Source organism: Hemitrygon akajei, unplaced genomic scaffold (assembly GCF_048418815.1).
Source record: "Hemitrygon akajei unplaced genomic scaffold, sHemAka1.3 Scf000095, whole genome shotgun sequence".
NCBI classification, from domain to species: Eukaryota; Metazoa; Chordata; class Chondrichthyes; order Myliobatiformes; family Dasyatidae; genus Hemitrygon; species Hemitrygon akajei.
Window position 1 is genome coordinate 1,543,246 of NW_027331981.1, and position 20,913 is coordinate 1,564,158.

The 20,913-nt window shown below is 44.4% G+C and overlaps 1 protein-coding gene across 3 annotated transcripts in view; it reads right to left on the bottom strand.

Moving 5' to 3' along the window:
* LOC140722969 (NACHT, LRR and PYD domains-containing protein 3-like) overlaps positions 1-19,765 on the bottom strand; it is a 37,251-nt gene extending 17,486 nt beyond the window's left edge. For 2 of the 3 annotated variants that reach the window (XM_073037593.1, XM_073037591.1), the window contains exons 1-4: positions 19,699-19,765; positions 11,863-11,959; positions 7,225-7,542; positions 3,673-3,839 (exon numbers count right to left, since the gene is read on the bottom strand). In XM_073037593.1, coding sequence (XP_072893694.1) covers positions 3,673-3,839; positions 7,225-7,542; positions 11,863-11,872 — 495 coding nt within the window. In that variant the 5' untranslated portion in view covers positions 11,873-11,959; positions 19,699-19,765. Of the gene's footprint in view, positions 1-3,672; positions 3,840-7,224; positions 7,543-11,862; positions 11,960-17,467; positions 17,505-19,698 lie in introns of all 3 variants that reach the window. The other variant, XM_073037592.1, reaches the window with a different exon arrangement.
* Between the last annotated feature and the right edge of the window lie 1,148 nt (positions 19,766-20,913).

Here is a 20,913-nt window from a genome sequence, read left to right on the forward strand (position 1 = left end):
TCAGTCACCCCGGTCTGGGTCCGACAGTTGGGCGGCCCTCATCTCCACTTCCATCCCTCAGATCACCATTGGAGCATTACATGAGCGACAAAGTATGGGCTCTGTATCGGAATTGTCCTCAGATCCGTGGAACTGCCGGGTGTGGAAGAATTTAAGACCGCTTGGATATGTAGGGGTTAACCAAATTGCTTGAGAATGCTCTTAAAATTTAGCTAAAGTCCTTGCTAAAGTCTAAAGAAGAATGTTGTGGCGCCGCATTTACTTAATATTCTTGTTTGTTGAAAATCTAGTCCTACGTTCAAAGTCACATTGTTTGTCGAAATCTAGTCCTACGTTCACAGTCAAGCAATGTTATTGTTAAGTGCTTTTATTTACGTACATTGTGTCTATATTACCCCCAAAGCACCGCTTTTAGGTACAGAGGCTCTCCACGATATCATGTAAGAAAGTCCTTTCGTCTGAAACAATTCACCGAGTCGGCCTGATTTATTGTGTGCTGCTCCTGAGACTTTTCCGCAACACCGGGAGTCTAGGTGAGGATGGAATTGACTGTGGGAAGAAGAGAGTCCACTGGCCTTGAAGATAGATGAGTTACTTTGCATCCTAAATTTAGGAGAGATCCTTGCGATCTGTGCAGACCAGGAAAGGACGTTCTGCCCCCTCCAGGCAGTGTCACCATTACTCCCTGACAGCCAAGAGGTTCCTGGTTTCAACATCGGAGTTTCTCTGAGCCAGAGTCAAGCGACAAAAAAGAAATACACAAGGGTGGAGCTGGCTATACGCAAGAGAGCACTGAAAGAGGACAGCTCCAATGGCCACAATGGCTATGAATCCCTGTGATGTGCCTGGTGAGTGCATTTTTGTGAGCCACGATAGACCCGAAATTCCGGAAGTGGGTGTGCGGTGAAGGACGGTGATCAGAGAGCGTCCTCCACGTCCGTTTGGAACCCCTGTGTTCTGTCCACGCTGGAAAACAGTGATGTGAGATCACTCATTCTAACCCGTCTCACCTGTAAGAATGCAGAATTTGACTGCACAGGCTCTCACCGTCCCTTTACCTTGGCGCAGGTCCAAGAGTCAGTGGGCAGCCTCCTTAGCCCATGCTGCAAAACCATCCTTCACTCTGCAATGAAATGTCGGAACGACTGGGCTGCGGTGTATCCTTGCTACCGTAAAGTGTACTACAGGCTGAGTTGAGGTCCATCTGGGAGTTTGACCCATGTACGCAGGTTTTCGTGCTTATCAACAAAACTAGCAATCTGGGCTTGAATGTCAGCTGACACTGGGTAATAAAATACCTACAACCATCAGGATCTTCCTGGTGGAGGAATACAGCTCCTGTTCAGACATGGTTCAGGTCCAACGGCGGGAATATTAGTAGCAGATATTATAGGGGCAGCAGAAAAAAAAGATCTGTGAGATGCTGAGAGTGAGACTGACGCAGACTGAGGTGCTGAATTGGCGAGAACGCTAATGGCTGGCAGATGATGCTGGCTGTCCGCAGTGTGTTTGTGGACGTAGTCCATGAAACTGGAAATCGCAGGCAACTGACTCTGATTGTCTGTGGTGAGCTCATGTGCAGTTGCGGTGAGGGATGATACCTGTCCCTACATATGAGTCTTACTTGTCGGCAGGAGATTATCTCCCTCATTGCTTCTGTAACTTCAATCAGAACAGATTCAATTGCCATTAGCTCGTTCCCTACCTGATCAAGCAATATCAGGGGCAAGGTCAGCGGGTGTGTCTCTCTGCTGGGTCCATCTCTGTGTATTCAGACTTGCTGTCAGTATCTTCGGATATGACACAGGAGCGGAGAGAGAGACACTAAAACTGGTCAATAGTTCTCAGACTTTAATGTGAACAGAGTTAGAGGGAAAGGAAATCAATAAATGCTAGGCCAAACAGGGCTGTTAACTAAATCTCTCAAATGGAAAACGAAACCAACAACCTGGATAAAATGAATAATTGAAAATAAAATGAATACCGCTAATCTGCAGGGTCAGTTTACTAGACAGTCCAACCGCTGACGCAAGGCTGAATGCAAGCAGGCATCGAAACGTTGGTGTGCTTTGCTCAGGTCTCAGCAAGTACTATGATGAAAATAATGGAGTTAAATGCCGTCACAATGAAGTAATAATGACCTGACACTTGCATTCCCATGAACGCAATGGCAAAATCCGCTGCATGCCAATCCTTGGTTATGACACAATAAGTTCAGTTGCTCAGCATTCAGGATAAGGTAGACAATTGGAATCAGTATTGCCTTCGTAGAAAAAGCTAAAGAACTGTAGTAGCTAATTGAGACTCTGACTGTAGGCCTGTAATTACTGGAGTGCTGCAGGGATTGGTGCTGGACCTTTATCATCTATATCAATAATCTGGATAACAAGAAGGTTAATTGAATCAGCAAATTTACGGATGACACCAAAACTCGAAGTGTAGTAAACAAAGAGGAAGGCTATCGTGGCTTACAGCTTGACCAGCTGGAAAATGGGCGGAAAAATAGCAGATGGAATTCAATACAGACACGTGCCAAGTGTTGCAGCAAGGTAGAACCATACAGGGTAGATCTTGCACAGTGAATGTTTGGGAAATGAAAGAATGCAGTAGAACAAAGGTAATCAGAAGCACATTTTCATAATTCAGTGAATGGGGCAGCAGATTATGATAGGATCCTAAAGACTGGTTTTGTAACAGTAGCGTTGAGAAATGAAAATACTGAGTGCAGGAGCAGAAATGTTATGTCGAACCTGCATAAGACATTGGTGAGACTGAATTGAGAATTTTGTGCGCAGTCATGCTCACCAACCTCGGGAAAAGAAGAATATTAGGTTGAATAAGTACTGAGAAAATTTAACAAAGTTGTTGATGGGACTGGAGGACCTGAGTTATAAGAAAAGATTGAATTGGTTAAGACTTTATTCGTTGCATGGAAATTTGATAGGGGTATGTAAAATTATGAGGTGTATAGATTGGGAAACTGCAAGCAGGATTTTTCCGCTGAGACTGGGTTTTGCTACAACAAGCGGTAATCGATTAAGGGTGTAAAGTGAAAACTTTAAGGGGAACCTGAGGGAAACCAATCAGAGGGTCGAGAGAGTGGAATGAACTACCGGCGCGTGATGCAAGCATGTTCAATTTCAACGGCTATGAGAATTTTGGATAGATACGTGAATGGTAGGGGTGCAGAAGTTTATGGTCGTTGGGAGCAGGCAGTTTCTATAACTCAATGAAAGGACAGCCACCCGTTGTTTGAAATTCAAATGGAGACAGGGACATGGTAGCTGGATGCTTTCCCACCTTCAGTATGTGCAGTGAAGCCAGCGGGCCCAGTTGAATTTTTATCTTGGGTTAATGAGCTCAGTAGAATTTGACCAATGACCCTGATAAGATGTGAAGTTAATTTTAGACTGAATACCTGATCAACAATCCAGATACGGAGTCCCTGCTCTTATACCACACCGATAAATACAGCAGGTGTGAGAGGGAAAGGGTACACTGAACCTCCAGTTCCCAGGGCTCCCCACCTTAACAGGCTTTTACAGCTGAAAACAGGTCTGCTGCAGACAAGCCAGAGATATAATTTCCAGAGTCACGTTGAAATTGTAGAACATGCAGGTGATTATCACTGTTCCCTCTAATATGTTATGTCACAATACATTAAATACTCGCCTCATTTTCTCGTGCACTGAAACATCCCTCCTTTGTCAACATCCAACCCAGTCTTTCAACTCTTTCTTCAATTGCTTGCTTCAGTCTGTCCCTGTAGAACTTTGTTAGTTGGTACAGTAGATGTTCATCCCACCGTGCTAGGAAATCAGGGATTGCAGATTCTGTAGCTGTGAATATAAAAAGGATAATGTAGATACTAACTTGAATATTTCTCATCTCCTCTGCTGTCACCTTACGCAGCAAACCAATCTTGTCTCGAATCTTGGTGTTCAACTACCTTTAGCTGCAAAACATGGATTTTCTCCCGATCTTTTAAAACTGACAGAACAATGCTCTGGATATTAGTTTACCAGAAGGACCAGATCCCCAGAGTCCTACTCCCAAACCACCCTCACATCCAGTTCAATTATAGCCAATAAATACTGGGTCTGTCAATGAATCTCACTTCTCCGAGATACTCTCTTCATTTGGGCTTCATTTGGAATTCTTCTTGACTGGATTTACGACAGCCTTTGTACACCATGGTTCCAGTACCTTACCATCCTTTTGATGTCTCATTGGAACGTACGCAGAACCCCACGCAAATATCCCCTGAATATTTGCCACATTTCTTCCATACTTTTCCCTGAGAACATCTGTTTCCCATTTATGCTTCCATATTCCTGTCTGATAGACTCATACTTCCCCTTACTCCAGTTAAGCGTTTCCCTAACTTGTCTGTTCCTATCCCTCTCCAATGCTATGGTAAAGGAGATAGAATCGTGATCACTATCTCCAAAATGCTCTCCCACTGAGAGACCTGACACCTGATCAGGTTCATTTCCCAATGCTAGGTCAAGTACAGTCTCTCCTTTTGTAGGCTTATTTACATATTGTGTCAAGAAACCTTCCTGAACACACCTAACAAACTCTGTGCCATCTAAATTGCTCACTCTAGGGAGATGCCAACCCTGTCATTATTATTCCTTTCCAGAATCTGTCTCCCTATCTGCTCCTTGATACCCTGTTACTATTGGGTGGTCTATTAAAAAAATCCAGTAGAGTTATTGACCCCTTCCTATTCCTAACTTCCACCCACAGACAACCCCTCCAAGACTTCCTCCTTTTCTGCAGCAGTGACACAATCTATGATCAACAGTGACACGCCACCATCTTTGTTGCCTCCCTCCCTGTCCTTTCTGAAACATCTAAAGCTGGCACTTGAAGTAGCCATTCCTGCCCCTGCACCATCCAAGCCTCTGTAATGACCACAACATCACAGCTCCAAGTGCTGATTCACGCTCTAAGCTCATCCGCTTTATTCATAATACTAAACTGGATAATTTGGCAAACTGGATCAAATTAGATGATGAAAGGACGGAGCAGACTCTGTGGGCAAAGTCACCTAATTCTGCCTCTTTATTATAACAAAGAGTCTTGTAATAGCCCATTAAGTAATGCAGAGGCTTTAGTATTGGTCAGACAGTACTTGGAGTACAGGTACTGTGAGCAGTTTTGTGCTCCACTTGTGAGAAATTTTGTCTCGTGTTTGGAGAGGATCCAGAGGAGGTTAACAAGTATGGTTCCCTCTGAGCTGTGCAGATGGGCATCCAGGCAGTAGCTGAAATGTTCCCGCACACACAGCCTTTGTTACCACACAGTTAGAATTTTTTTTCATACTGAATAATGTTAATTTAAAACACTGCACATATTTTCAGCCTTTTTCAGCTCAGAGTAATTGTTGGGCTGCACAGCTGAAAAAAAACATAGGGATTGTTCTTCACAATAAATATTCCAGGACTGAAGAGGGTGGAGAATGTCTGATGCCTCTGGGTATGTAGTCACAACAGTTTAGAAAACTGAGAGGACATCTCATTGAACACACACAAATCAAAAGTCCAAAAGTCCTAGATGGAATAGATATTGCGAGTTTCCGTGTTGTATGACTCTATCAATATATAGTATACTTCTCTGCTGATAAAGAGAGAAACTGGTGTAAATGTCTGACTTCGTTTCTACAAGCATAACCCATAATATTGAACTTTGCAAATTTCCTCACACAATAACAAAATTCAATGAAACAATGCAAAGCAACAATGAAATCCGTGTACAGCTTTTGAACACGAGTGTATGTTGGTAACTAATGCTGGTATTGTTGTGTTTCCACATTTGTAAAAACTGTGACCCTAAATGGGTATTAACAGGATGCAAATATTTATATTAACAACCCAAAAGCTGTCTTGTAGATTTGTCAAAGTATAGTGTTGTCTGTATTCAATCCTTAACATACACTGATAATCTAATAGTTTCTAGGCTCACATAGGAGACTTTAGACCAAAAACACCTTGCCTGTTGATGAGGCAGGGCTGTGATCAAGTTGCGACAGGGCGTACATTTTCCCATTCCAGAGAATCTGGGAGCACTGATCCAGGGCAGAACAGGAGCCCATGGTTTGCTGAAACATTACTGATCTCGCAGAAAAGCATCTGAGGAAACGTCATCCATCTGAATGCCTATTGTGTTACATTTTTCTCTCCATAGTTTCTGCATAGTTGGCTGATGTTTCTGGTAATTTGTCTTTTTAAATTCAGAGTTATGCCATCCACATTATTTTGTCTTTTCGTCACCAGAGAAATATATCGCAATTTGCTCTGTGGTTATTTGAGATGGCTGAGCAGAATCTGAATGCTCAGGTTACACAGCACTGGCTGCATCATGAGATTTATTTTCAGGACAAATAGCGTGGTTGAATAGATTTTCTGGAAGTTGCTTCGTACTAAAAGCTAATGGGCATCCTTCACCTGAACTCCATCCTTGCCAGCAACAACAGAAACAACTGAGCCATTACACACGTGACATTTGATCAGGTTTATCATTTCATCAGGTGGCCAAAACACATTCTTTTCACCTCCAAGGAACGCATTCTTTCACAACCTCTGTTTTCCTATTAATCGTTTTATATTTCAATGTGGGATTATCTTCTGATTCTGAACTTCTGCATTATATATCTAGTTTGAAAGAACCTGTCAGTGTTCCAGAGTGGTGACATTGTGGGCAGTGTGTTCCGGGGCGTCACAGGACACTTCAGCTGACGTGCAGGGGTTAAACTGGCCACAAGGCAATATCAACACAATACCACAAACACACGCTAAAGAATTAATGTGATTCAAAACGTGGAATGAGATAATCCAGTTTGAATAGTAAACGGTAAAGAGTGAAAAATTGTAATAAGAGCTGTATCGAAGAGTAGTTCTTTTTTAAAGTAAACTAGCGTAATCATGCCAGATGTGAAAGTTAGGTTGAGCTAGGGTCACACGGCCTTGGGTTCCACACGCACAGGCCAACATGATCTTATTTTGTCCATCCAGCCGACATCTAACCAGCAAGATCCCATAGCAAAAGTAGGGCAGAGTTCTCCTATGCATTGGTTAACATTTCCCGATTAACAAAAGATAAACTTTCAAGACGTTAGTGAATTTCACTGTAACAAAGTAAGTTCAAAAGTAAAGATAAAACAAATAAAAAATAGCAATCCTTCAATAAATGAGTGAACAAGACCAACGTCTCACTTACCAGTGACTTCGAGAGTGACGGTCGCTAAGGTTTTTGGGCCACGGATTGGAACTATGCTCACACGGTACACCCCACTGTCTGACTTGTTCACCAACTTCAGCAGTAGCGATCCGTTGGAGGTGAATAGTTCAGCTCGCGATGTATAAGCATTATCAATAGACACGAGTTGATCGATCCACTGACAGACAGTTTTCCCGTTAAAAGACCAGCTTCCACTTGAGATCTTCCCTGACGGCCACACTGAAAAGAATGCATCTCCACCGATGGTTGTATATACTTTACTATGCTCTACGTTGATGGTAAAATGCTGAGACTCACCTGAGGAAGAGGAAATCGTAAGACGGTAAAGTGACAAAGGTGCAGAGACTGGAGAAATATATGTACTGCAGCTCAATAATTACAGATATTTAAAATCTATACACAGCTCAAAATGCAGATAACAACACACACAAAATGCTGGTAGAACACAGCAGGCTAGAGCACCTATAGGGAGAAGCGTTGTCGATGTTTCGGGCCGAGACCCTTCGTCAGGACTAACCAAAAGAAAAGATAGTAAGAGATTTGAAAGTAGTGGGGGAGGGGGAAATGCGAAATGATAGGAGAAGACCGAATGGGGTGGAATGAAGCTAAGAGCCGGAAAGGTGATTAGCGAAAGTAATACAGAGCTGGAGAAGGGAAAGGATCATGGGATGGGAGGCCTCAGGAGAAAGAAAGGGGGGGAGCACCAGAGGGAGATGGAGAACAGGCAAACAACTAAATATGTCAGGGATGGGGTAAGAAGGGGAGGAGGGGCATTAACGGAAGTTAGAGAAGTCTATGTTCATGCCATCAGGTTGGAGGCTACCCAGACGGTATATAAGGTGTTGCTCCTCCAAGCTGAGTTTGGATTCATTTTGACAATAGAGGAGACCATGGATAGACATATCAGAATGGGAATGGGATGTGGAATTAAAATGTGTGGTGACTGGGAGATCCTGCTTTTTCTGGTGGACCGAGCGTAGGTGTTCCGTGAAGCGGTCTCCCAGTCTGCGTCGGGTCTCACCAATATATAAAAGGCCACACCGGGAGCACCGGACGCAGTATACCACGCCAGCCGACTCGCAGGTGAAGTGTCGCCTCACCTGGAAGGACTGTCTGGGGCCCTGAATGGTGGTGAGGGAGGAAGTGTAAGGGCAGGTGTAGCACTTCTTCCATTTACAAGGATAAGTGCCAGGAGGGAGATCGGTGGGAAGGGATGGGGGGGGGGGGGAACGAGTGGACAAGGGAGTCGCGTAGGGAGCGATCCCTGTGAAAAGCAGAAAGTGGGGGGGGGGAGGGAAAAATGTGTTTGGTAGTGGGATCCCGTTGGAGGTGGCGGAAGTTACGAAGAACAAAATGCAGTTTGTCACTTGTAAACAAATCTTCTGTCCTACATCTACCCACAGCTCTGTTGATTCTCTGATTACTAGCAATCTGGGAACCCTCATCAGCAGTTATGAAGAAACAAAGAACAAGCACTGGGTACGTCAGAAGCGCCATATCGACAGAACAGAATGTACCTTCTATTACACTCAGAGACAGAACTGCACCTCCTGGTTTCTGGGCTACATCTTTTGATTCAGTCATCAGAAGCCGCAGTGCTCATTGGACCGAGCCCCGTCCAGAGAATCAAATTTGCTCACACACACACACACACACACACACACACACACACACACACACACACACACACACACACACACACACACACACACACACACACACACACACACACACACACACACACACATCATGTAAGACCCTGTTTTTCCTGGTGATGTTGTTAGCTGAGTCTGCTTACAGACAGACGTACTTTATTGATCCCAAGGGAAATTGGGCTTCGTTACAGCCTCACCAACGAAGAATAGTATAGAAATATAGCAATATAAAACCATAAATAATTAAATAATAATGTTAATCATGCCAAGTGGAAATAAGTCCAGGACCAGCCTATTGGCTCAGAGTGTCTGACACTCCAAGGGAGGAGTTGTAAAGTTTGATGTCCACAGGCAGGAATGACTTCCTATGACGCTCAGTGTTACATCTCGGTGGAATGAGTCTCTGGCTGAATGTACTCCTGTGCCTGACCAGTACATTATGGAATACAATTCATCCTACCCTATTATCATACCACTCATCTGCGCCTCTGGTGTTTGAGCACCTTCCCATCTCAGGATCAGAATCAGGTTTATTATCAATGGCATGTGTCGGGAAATCTGCTACTCATTTGTCATTGCTTAGGATTTATTAGTTTCATGTAAGATCTTGTATCAGTGTTATTTGATGGGGGAGGATATTCAGAACCTGAGGAAATGTTCTGAGTGAGTCGTCATAAAATTGAAATGTTATCATGGACGTATTTTTACTCAAAGCGGGTGGTGAACATTTGGCATTCTCCATCTTAGAGAACTCTGAATATGGTGCTGGTTGGGGCTGGGGAGGGGGTATGCCTAGGGGCCGTGATTCAGTGCTTCCAGCCGAGTCTGAAGAGTGTTTGGACTTCTTGGATGCTATACGTATCAGAACATGATTATGAGACTAGGGTCAGATTAGCCTTCAGCGTCTCGTGGGAGGAGCGAAACGGGGGAGCCACACACTGTGCTCCACATTCTCATGTTTACAGATCTTAGTAATGGCATTTTCCAGAGTCTGGGTTTTGATCTTAGGTAAAGGGAGTGTAAGCCAGAATTTTCACTATCTACCATATCAATCTCTCTGATCAGATTCTTATACATGATCAATGACTATCCGGTTGGCGCAATATCTCAACATATGTCTGGCCTAACATTGATGTACTACACACTGGATTTCATGTGTAATTTCCACCAAGCCCTGTGCAGTTTAATTGATATTTTGGACCTTGATTTTCCAAAATCATTTTTTTAACATCACCATATATATGTCTTCAGAGCATGTGATAGGTTCATGTCAAATTAACGGTATTCTCCATTTTTACTCACCTAAATCCTCCTACCAGCATGAACAAAAACAAACACTTCTTCACCATTATTTCTGCAAAGTAGATTTTGCTTTGTGTATTTGTGGAAACTGTGATTGTTGTTGCATGACACGAGGAAATCTGCAGATGCTGGAAATTCAAACAACAACACACACAAAATGCTGGCCAGGCAGCATCTATAGGGAAGGATCCAAAAGGAAAGATAGTAAAAGATTTGAAAGTAGTGGGGGGAGGGGGAAATGCAAAATGATAGGAGAAGACCGGAGGGGGTGGGATGAAACTAAGAGCTGGAAAGGTGATTGGCGAACGTGATACAGAGTTGGAGAAGGGAAAGGATCATGGGACGGGAGGTCTCGGGAGAAAGAAAGGGGCGGGGGAGCACCAGAGAAAGATGGAGAATAGGCAAACAACTAAATATGTCAGGGATGGGGTAAGAAGGGGAGAACGGCATTAAGGGAAGTTATAGGTCAATGTTCATGCCATCAGGTTGGAGGTTACCCAGCCGGTATATAAGGTGCTGTTCCTCCAACCTGAGTTTGGATTCATTGAAACCTATCGAATATTGAAAGTCCGAAATTGACTGGATGGGGAGAGTATATTTTTTATAATGAGGGATTTCAGGACCAGTGGGCACAACTTGGAATAAAGGGGTGTCTGTTTTTTAACAGGGGTGAGGAGCAATTTCCATAGCTGGAGGGTAATGATCCTGTGAAATTACGTATTTGCTGCTCGACTATGTTTTTTTTGTGGCACTCGTGACTGTATCATACTGCCATCTTCATAAGGTTGATATCTTGTTATGTGCAATGTGTGCTTTTTCCCGTTTAAATATATAGCATGCACTGGGCTTCAATTTAATCCTACTTGTTAAGTACATTTTATTGCCCCGATAGCCCCCCCCCAATTCCTTGTGAAAGTCACCCTTTATTTATATCCTTCAGAGTCCTGTCCCATTTCACTGAGGAACATGAAACATGTTTTTGACAAATCCAATTCACCTTTGGTCCTCATTCATTAGTGCAGCAACACATCAGAACAGCCCATAAAGTCAACAAATGCAACTTATCTACAATGAGCTGTCTCCTGTTCCGACACCACCTCTCACTAACCCCTTCATCTGAGCAGGGAAAACACAATGCAGAGAATTCCCTCATCTCCTCTGGGCAACAACAGGGGAAATTGATGAGAAATTGACTGACGCCCATCCAGAGCGCAAACTAGACTCTCGCATTTGTGAACTGCAATCATCCAATGTTGCCTTTATAATTTCAAGGTGGAGGAATCTATCACTTTAGAAACAGTCTATTGGTGAAACAGATCCTGTCTATTTTCTGGACAGTTACGTCGCCCACAAGAACCCTTGTTGTAATGCTGGTTTCCTCTATATCCACCTGATACAGGACCTCCTGATCCCTCTCCTCATAAAGCTTTCAATGGGGAGAAGAGTAATTTGACCATTTTCTGTCCTATGTTCCTGTGCTGTACAAGTTTGATTGTCCCAGTACTCAAGGCCGCTTTACAGGACTGATGAACCCATTACATGGCATTTCTCTCTTTCTCTCTGTTCCCATTAGTGCCTGTGTATGACTCTTTCATTGGTCTTTTTGGCTATGTTTGCACCTTCAGGACATGTTTAATTATGCTGATCCAAGTGAACATACCTGTGTCCATTATGATTCTGACTGATGATTATTGACTGTTGTCTTCTGGTTGACACTTTTGTCCCGGTTCAGGGAACCTCCACCTGCTGGTGATTCTCTGAAATACACACAACAAGCAGACAGTCAGTCAGAGAGCATGATTACTGTGCAAAGTATGATGGTATCTCTATCCCCTGTATCAGAGCAGCAGTTGGCTTACGGACCAAGCGTTCCCTGTTACTATCAATTCCCACATCATGTCTGTGTGTCTGTCCAGTGATATCTAGTGAATCCCAATGATAGAGTCACATGGCAATACCAGACAGAATCAAACCCTTTGGCCCAATGAGACCATGCTGATGATGATGCCCACCACGGTGGTCACAATTTCTTGTGATGGGCCCACATCCCCCCATGTACTCGTATAATCTGTTTCTGCCACTTCCTGTGGCTTCTCACTCCACATAATCAGAAGCCTCTGCATGAAGAACGTTGCTGTTCATATTCATTTTAAATCTTTCCCTCTTCCCCTAAATCTAATTCCCTAGTTTTGTTCTGCATCTCCGAAAAGGAAACCTGTGAAGAGTTTTGTCACCAAACCAGGTTCATTACCTTATATTAGATACAGTATGGTACATCGTCTAGTTGGCGCATCCAAATTGTATGTCAGGAATCCTTCCCGGATGTCGAGCATTTAACATTTTTGAATCAGGAGGTGAGAACCAATATTAGGGAAGTTGAAGTCGACAATGACAACGACTCTGTGATACTTGCATCTTTCCAAAACCTGTCAACTTATCTGCAATTCATTGTTCCAGTGGGCTATTTTGGTGGTGAGTAGGCAGTTGGGACTATAAAATACACCAAGTGACTACTCTTTTCCTTTTCTGATTTTCACCCGCACTACGTGCCACCTGCCTCTCCCGATGTCCTTTATTTCTGCAGCTGTGGATTACCAATTCTCCTTTCACCTCCTTCTATATGTCAGTGCTCTCCAAATTCCATCAATATGTGGACTTTGCAACGAGGGGGGAGAACGCATTGGACCTGGTTTACACAAACATCCCCGACGCGTACCGGGCAGAGCCCCACCCCCACCTCGGATACTCAGACCACATCTCTGTTATGCTAATCCCAGCATACAGACCGCTGGTCAGGCGCTCCAGACCAGTTCAGAAGCAGGTGAAAACCTGGCCAGCAGGAGCCATCTCTGTTCTTCAAGACTGCTTTGAGCACACTGACTGGCACATGTTCAGGGAGGCTGCAACCGATGGCGACTCTACCAACTTAGAGGAGTACATGGTATCTGTGACCAGCTACATCAGCAAGTGCATTGATGATGTTATTCTGTCCAAGACCATCACTATACGTGCCAACCAGAAGCCATGGATGACGGCAGAGGTGCATGTGCTGCTGAGGTCCCGCGATTCCGGCTTCAGAACAGGCGACAAAGCAGCTATAACAACAGCAAGGGCCAAACTGTCCCGAGCCATCAGAGGGGCAAAGCGTGCACATGCACAGCTAATCCACAGTTACTTCCAGGACAGGGGCGACACGTGGCGCATATGGAAGGCCATCCAGGACATCACCAATTACAAGACAACATCACCTGACAGTGCAGGTGATACCTCCCTCCCAAATGCGCTGAATAACTTCTACGCCCGGTTTCAGGTGGAAAATGATGTGGCGGCGTGGAAGGCCACCCCTCCTACAAATGATCAGGTGCTGTCTCTCTCCGTGACCTTGTGCAGGTTCAACCCACGGAAGGCTGCTGGACCAGACAACATCCCTGGTAGTGTACTCAGAGGATGTGCAGACCAGCTAGCAGATGTTCTCACTGACATCTCCCTGAGCAGCGCCACCCTTCCAACCTGCCTCAAGGCCACTACCATCGTCCCCGTGCTGAAGAAGTTTTCAGTGTCCTGCCTAAATGATTACCAACCCGTTGCACTTACATCCATCATCATGAAGTGTTTCGAGAGGCTCATCATGAGGCATATCAAGACCCTGCTGCCCCCCTCACTGGACCCCCTGCAGTTTGCATATGGTCCCAACCACTCAACAGATGACGCCATTGCCACCACCCTCCACCTAGCCCTAACCCACCTGGACAAAAAAGACACATACGTTCGGATGCTGTTCATAGTCTTTAGTTCAGCATTCAACACAATCATCCCTCAGAAACTCTGCTAAACCACGACTGTGCTGCAACACACAGTTCAAACCATATCATCGAGTTCGCCGATGACACAACCGTGGTGGGTCTCATCAGCAAGAACGACGAGTCAGCTTACAGAGAGGAGGTGCAGCGGCTAACAGACTGGTGCAGAGCCAACAACCTGTCTCTTAATGTGAACAAAACAAAAGAGATGGTCGTTGACTTCAGGAGGGCACGGAGTGACCACTCCCGGCTGAAAATCGACAGCTCCTCGGTAGAGATCATAAAGAGCACCAAATTTCTTGGTGTTCACCTGATGGAGAATCTCACCTGGTCCCTCAACACCAGATCCATAGCAAAGAAAGCCCAGCAGTGTCTCTACTTTTTGCGAAGGCTGAGGAAAGTCCATCTCCCACCCCCATCCTCATCACTTTCTACAGGGGTTGTATTGAGAGCATCCTGAGCAGATGCATCGCTGCCTGGTTCGGAAATTGCACCATCTCCGATCGCAAGACCCTGCAGCGGATAGTGAGGTCAGCTGAGAAGATCATCGGGGTCTCTCTTCCTGCCATCACGGACATTTACACTACACGCTGCATCCGCAAAGCAAACAGCATTATGAAGAACCCAATGCACCCCTCATACAATCTCTTCTCCCTCCTGTAGTTTGCCAGTCAAGTCGCGCTCTCACGACCGGACAATATAACAGTTTCTTCCCCCAAGCTATCAGACTCCACAATACCCGAAGCCTTGCCCTACTGTCCTGTTTATTATTTATTGTAATGCCTGCACTGTTTTTGTGCACTTTCTGCAGTCCAGTGTTGGTCTGTAGTCTAGTGTAGCTTTCTCTGTGTTTTTTTTATTATTATGTAGTTCAGTCTAGTTTTTTGTGTCATGTAAACCATGGTCCTGAAAAATGTTGTCTCATTTTTACTATGCACTGTACCAGCAGTTATGGTCGAAATGACAATAGAAGTTGACTTGACTTGACTTGACTTTGAGTCAAATAAACCCTGTTACATCAGACATCCAATCCTGCTGGTCTTACAAATCACAAATCAAACATTTCAGGTGTGTGATGGAATACATTTGACTTTCCTGGTTTAGTTCTTTTGCAAGTCCATTGTTATTGTAAACAACAAGAAATGTGGACCTGACACTAAGACAGATAGAGCAATACTTATTGATCCCAAAGGAAATTTACAGTGTCACTGAAGCATTATAAATGCACAAATATATAAATATTAGAAGAGAAGTAAGAAAGAACAAAAAATGTCACCTCAAACTATCTAACTGAAGGGGGTATCACTTCCCGAGCTATAGAGAACGTAATGGCTGAGGGGTAGAATGACTTCATAACACGCCCTTCAGAGCAGTGCAGTTGCCTTCCTTAGTATATCACTAAAACTGCTCCTCTGTTCAGCTAAGGTAGCATGAGGGAATGAGAAACATTGTCCAGAATTGTCAGGATTTTCCGTAGCAGCCTTTATTCTAATTCAGCCTCCAGTTTGTCCACTCTGACTCATATAACAGAGCCAGACTTTCTAATCCGTTTATGGAGCCTGTTTGATGCCATTGCCTCAGCACATCACCACATAGAAAACTGTGCTGGCAACAACAGACTGGTAGAAGGAGGGACCTGCCTACCACAAAGGACCTAAGCCTCCAGAGGAAGCAGAGGTGTCTCTAGCCCTCCTCGTACACAGCCTCTGTGTTGGTGCCACACACAAGCCAGTCACCAGGTGCACCCCCAAGTACTGGTAGATCCTCACCACATCCACATCCTCACCATCAACAGTAACAGGGAGCAGTGCAGGCTTAGTCTTCCTAAAGTCCATCACCATCTCCTTTGTTTTACTGATGTGAGCTGCAGATGATTCAGCTTGCAACATTTGACAAAGTCACTGTACTCATCCTCCCATCCTCCCTTTATCCACCATTGCTGAGGTATCAGAGAACTTCTGCAGATGACATGGCTCAGTGTTGTATCTAAAGTCCGAGCTAGGTACAGGGTAAACAGAAAGGGATCCAATGTAGTCCCCTGTGGGGAACAGTGCTGCTCATAGCCATGTCTAACACAGAGTGCTCAAGCTGCACAAACTGTAGTTTGCCAGTCAAGTCGACCCACCATACACCAATGGAGCATGAAATGGTCACATCATTGTGCTTACATATATTATGCTCACTGTATGAGGATGATGATGGAACAGTAACTATGGAGTTTGCCAGATCTGCTCTTGACCACAGTGCAGGTAACAATAAATTGCATTGTAATGTACCCTCCCTATATTGGTGATAATGAAATAAAAAGTAATTAAATAATACACTGGCAGCTGTGTATTTCATGTAATGCCATATCACACAAGCGTGTAAATGAAATGAATTCCCAGCTGCTGCCACCCTCCTGGGCTCCAGTCTCAGTGACCGGGAAACTGTCGGTGCAGAGGGGTGAACCAACCTCCTGCCACTGGAAACACTAGTGTGCGGAGATGGTCTGGGCTACACTGTCCTTAAAGATCCATATATACTATCAGAGGGAAATTGCTCATGGGTAGACAGTTAAATTAGGAATTTTAAGTTAACATTTTGGAAGATTGGAATATTTGGGGAGCAATCCTGGAAGTTGTTTTTAATCACAAGACTGCCTTCTTTTTACAGAACATAAAATATGTTGCTCAAGACTTTAGACATAATGATTTTTGCATTTGAATTTCCTCTAAAAATAGTTATGATGCAATCGTAGTATTTGTCATGCAAATTACCAATTTAAGTATTAGGCTGGTTTACAAAACAGTTTGACATTAATTCTCTCACCATCTTAACATACACACTTATCCAGCGGCCAAAGGAGAAAGATGATTCATATCTGCACTATGCTGGGAAGAATGGTGTGACGGGCGTGGACAAAAACCTTCCATTTTCCAGAAGCTGCAAATGTACAGTTCTGAAATAAAGTTCTGGAGATGAAGTATCACAGAGTGAATAATAATTATCAGCTTTTAGGCCAAATTATTGAACAGCTTTCAGGTAACGATGGTCATGGTAAGGGTACAGTATAGTGGGACCAGGCTCATGTGAACATTGAGCCGGACAGTGACTTGCACAAGAGGCACATCAGTCACACCAAGCAGTTTTTGAATGTTGTTTCAGTGGTTATAAAATATTCACAGGAGGACATCGCACACCAAGTTAGTAGATGGAAAGGACATTAAAGGGCATGGATAAATGATTCTTTCAGGGCCCAGGACAATTCAGATTTTTCAAAAGTACCAGAAAACTGGCCATTCCACACCCTGAGGGAACTGAAATGATACCAAAGTCCAGGGTAACACCAAGGGATTGGGATTAGTGTTCGAAGATGCGAGCAAATTTTTCACTTTGGTATCAGGATACCAGCACCTGCAGTTAGTTTTTAAATCAAACCTAAAAAGTTGGTGCTCGCCTACAATGAGACAGCTATTTATTTACCTTCTTGGAAGGCAACAAAGCAGGAGAGAGTTTAAACCTGTTAAAGATAGAAGGAAAGGGGGACTATTAGAATTAGTGGGAGCAGGTTCTGCCTCAGGGGTTCTCAATGTCAATACCTTAAATATAACACAATTAGAAAGCTAGATACAGTCCCTTCGGTAGAAAATACAGGATATTACTGTAGAAGGTTATCGCGATCAGTACCAGACTAATCAGATTGTTTGTGATGTATCCCAGCTAACTCTGGATGCAGTGAAGCCCCTTCAAGATAGAACAAACCAGACTCAACTACGAAGGAAACACATAAGACTGAGAATTGTGCCACATAGTCTACTTGGTTAATAGCCATGATTGGCTCAAATTTATTACAATTTGATCCACTTCAAGCACCAAACTAGGTATCAGGAGGGCAGATAAAAGAATGGCTTGAAGACAAGGTACCCTTATGTCACACTACAAGTCTTACACTAACCAACAGTGCAATGGGTACAGATGGTGATGGTAAAAGGAGGTTTCATGTTGCTGCGGAATTCCACATTCAGCAATGGGAATAATGTAACCTGCCCTTTGAAAAGGATTCACATTGTTGTCAAGTGTCATGAAAACACTTGTGGGTTCCGTACCAATGAGAATTGTTGTCTATTCTGCCTGTGTTTAATCAAGTCTTTCTTGCCATATGTCACATTACATATGAACAGCAGGCTCGAGTCTTCCAAGGGCTGGAAACAGTGTCCTCTGAAGTACATTTTACCTCTATCTGTATATAATGTGATCATAGCACAGCTGCTGGGTGTCCATGTGTAGTCAACAGAATGAGTGGAGGATAGTGATCCTTAGATTAACATCCTTGGATCAAGTTGAGGGAGATGTTGGCCTGAAGGGACTACCAGAGTCAACCCTACATCAGACTGCTTTCTAATGATTGCACTTCACATCCAACACAAACATACACTCAGTACTAATCGACAAGCTCTGGAAACCCGAGCCCCTGTTCCTCTCTCTGAAACTGGATTGTTAACTTCCTCACCGGTAGACCACAGTCTGTGTGGATCAGAAACAGCTTCTGCTCCTTCCGGACAGTCAACAAGCGTGCACCTCAAGGATTCGTGCTTGGCCCACTGCTCTACTGTCTCTCCACCCATGACTGTGTGGCTAGGCACAGCTCAAAGGACAACTAGAGGTTTGCCAATGACACAGCTATTGTCAGCAGAATTTCAGATGGTGATAAGGTGGGGTACAGCCGTGAGATAGGTCAGCTGGTTGAACGGTACCAAAACAACAAGCCTGCACTGAAATCGGTCAGACCAAGGAATTGACTGTGGATTTCAAGAAGGGGAAGTAGAGGGAAGAGCAGTGGACGGGTGTGCGAGCAGCTTCAAGTTTCGGTTTGCCTAACACATGGATACAACTACAAACAGCATGACAGCTGCCATATTTCATCAGGAGTTTTATGCAATCCTGGATGTTACCAGGCTTGAGAAAATGTCAGCGATTTTAACACAACACATCAAGTTTCACAACATATGCCAGTGACATTGAGCACTGATTTAGTCCTCGATACCGTTTTTTGAGAGGGTCTAGGACCAGAGGACACAGCCTCAGAATGGAGGGGCGTCCTTTCAGTGCAGAGATAGGCTGAATTTCTTCAACCAGAGAGTGATGCATCAGTGGAATGCTTTGCCACAGGCAGCTGTGGAGGCCAAGGCTGAATGTGTATTTAAGGCCGAGTTTGATAGATTCTTGATCAGTCTGGGCATGAAGAGATATGGGGAGAAGGAAAATTAGATCAGCTATGATGTGATGGCGGAGCAGTCTCAATGGGCCAAACAGCCTAATTCTGCTCCTCTATCTTATGGGGTAGGTCTGGGATAGCTTGTTTGCAGGATATTCAGGGACGGTTAAGTGATGGGCCCCTGGTGAACTTTTTAAATTACAGTAAGCTTGGGAGGCGGGATCTGGCTCCTGTTATCTTCCCATTGCAATGGGCGGCGGTAATGGTCAAAAGAGGAAGAATCAGGAATCACAGGCTGTACATAAAGAGAGACAGTGTCGGATCTGTGTCTTATTGTCGTGTCTGAACGAGCCAAGAGGGCAAAAACTCATACAAGTGGAGCTGCGGTCGGAAAGTACAATTTCTCCGGTTTAAAGTTCTCTTTCTGATCGGTAAATTAAACTGGGGATCCCGCCCGATATCAGACCAGCAACACTCCGCGACAGGCGCAAATACTCACCGGTGAGCTGGGAGCCTCTATCGAAAACTTTCCCCAAACTCCAGACCGAGGTATCACCAGATGCGGAAGGACGGAAGGAAACTCCGCCCACCGGCGGTGAGCGCATGCGCAGCATGAAACCTGCGACAATTTGCTTCTCGGCGCAACTGAGCGGCAGCGGATGCGGTTTCACTGGCTTTTCACTCAACCTTGGAGCATCTGGACAGCATAGATACAAACATCGGGATGTTCCTTATCGATGGCAGCTCGGCATCCCCGCAAACCTAATCAATACGCTTCTAACTTGGTCTCCATATCCCCTTGAGCAACTAGACGCTCCGGTTACGCCTGGCAGACGCCAGTCAGTTTTATATCGATTGTTATTGCTATTAATTAATCATTGTCCGATGTCAGTTATCAAAAAGTACCGAGTTATGTAGGGGTCCTTCACAGAATAGATTCTGAGATGGTTTCAATAGTGGGAGAGACGTATTTACAAAATAATGGGCCAGTCAGTAAAAATCGCGTTGTACAGAAGTCTCTTCTCTCAAAGGAGTACTGACTGAATCTCTGGAATTCTCTGCCCCTACTTGTGGTGGGGACCCGCTCATTATGGTGCAGATACATTAAAGTTTGTTCCCAGTCAGTTCATATTGGCAACAACATCTCCACAACCTCATCAGCACAGGTCACCATGAGACTGTGTTTAACACCCTGCTTTACACCTATGACTGTGCGGCTGAGCACAGCTCTGATCCATATACAAGTTTGCTGACGTTAGCACCGTCGTAGGCCAAAACAAGTGTGGTGATAAATCAGCGTGTAGGAAGGAAATTGAAAATCTGGCTGAGTGTTGCCACAATAACAACATTTCACTCAATGTCAGCAAGACCAGGGAGATGATTATTGACCCAGACGTCCATAAGCCAGTCCTTATCAGGGGATCAGAGATGGAGAGTGTCAGCAACTTTAAAATTCCTCTGTTACTATTTCAGAGGACCTGACCTCGGCCCAGCAAGTGCGTGCAATTATGAAGAAAATATAACTGTATCTCTACACTGAGGAGTTTGTGAAGATTCAGTAGGACATCTAAAACTTTGACGAATTTCTGTAGATGTGTGGTGGCGAGTATATTGACTGGCTGCATCATGGCCTAAGGGGGAAACACCAATGCCCCTTAAGGGAAAGTCTTACAAAGAATTGTGGATACAACCCAGTCCATTACGGGTAAAGCCC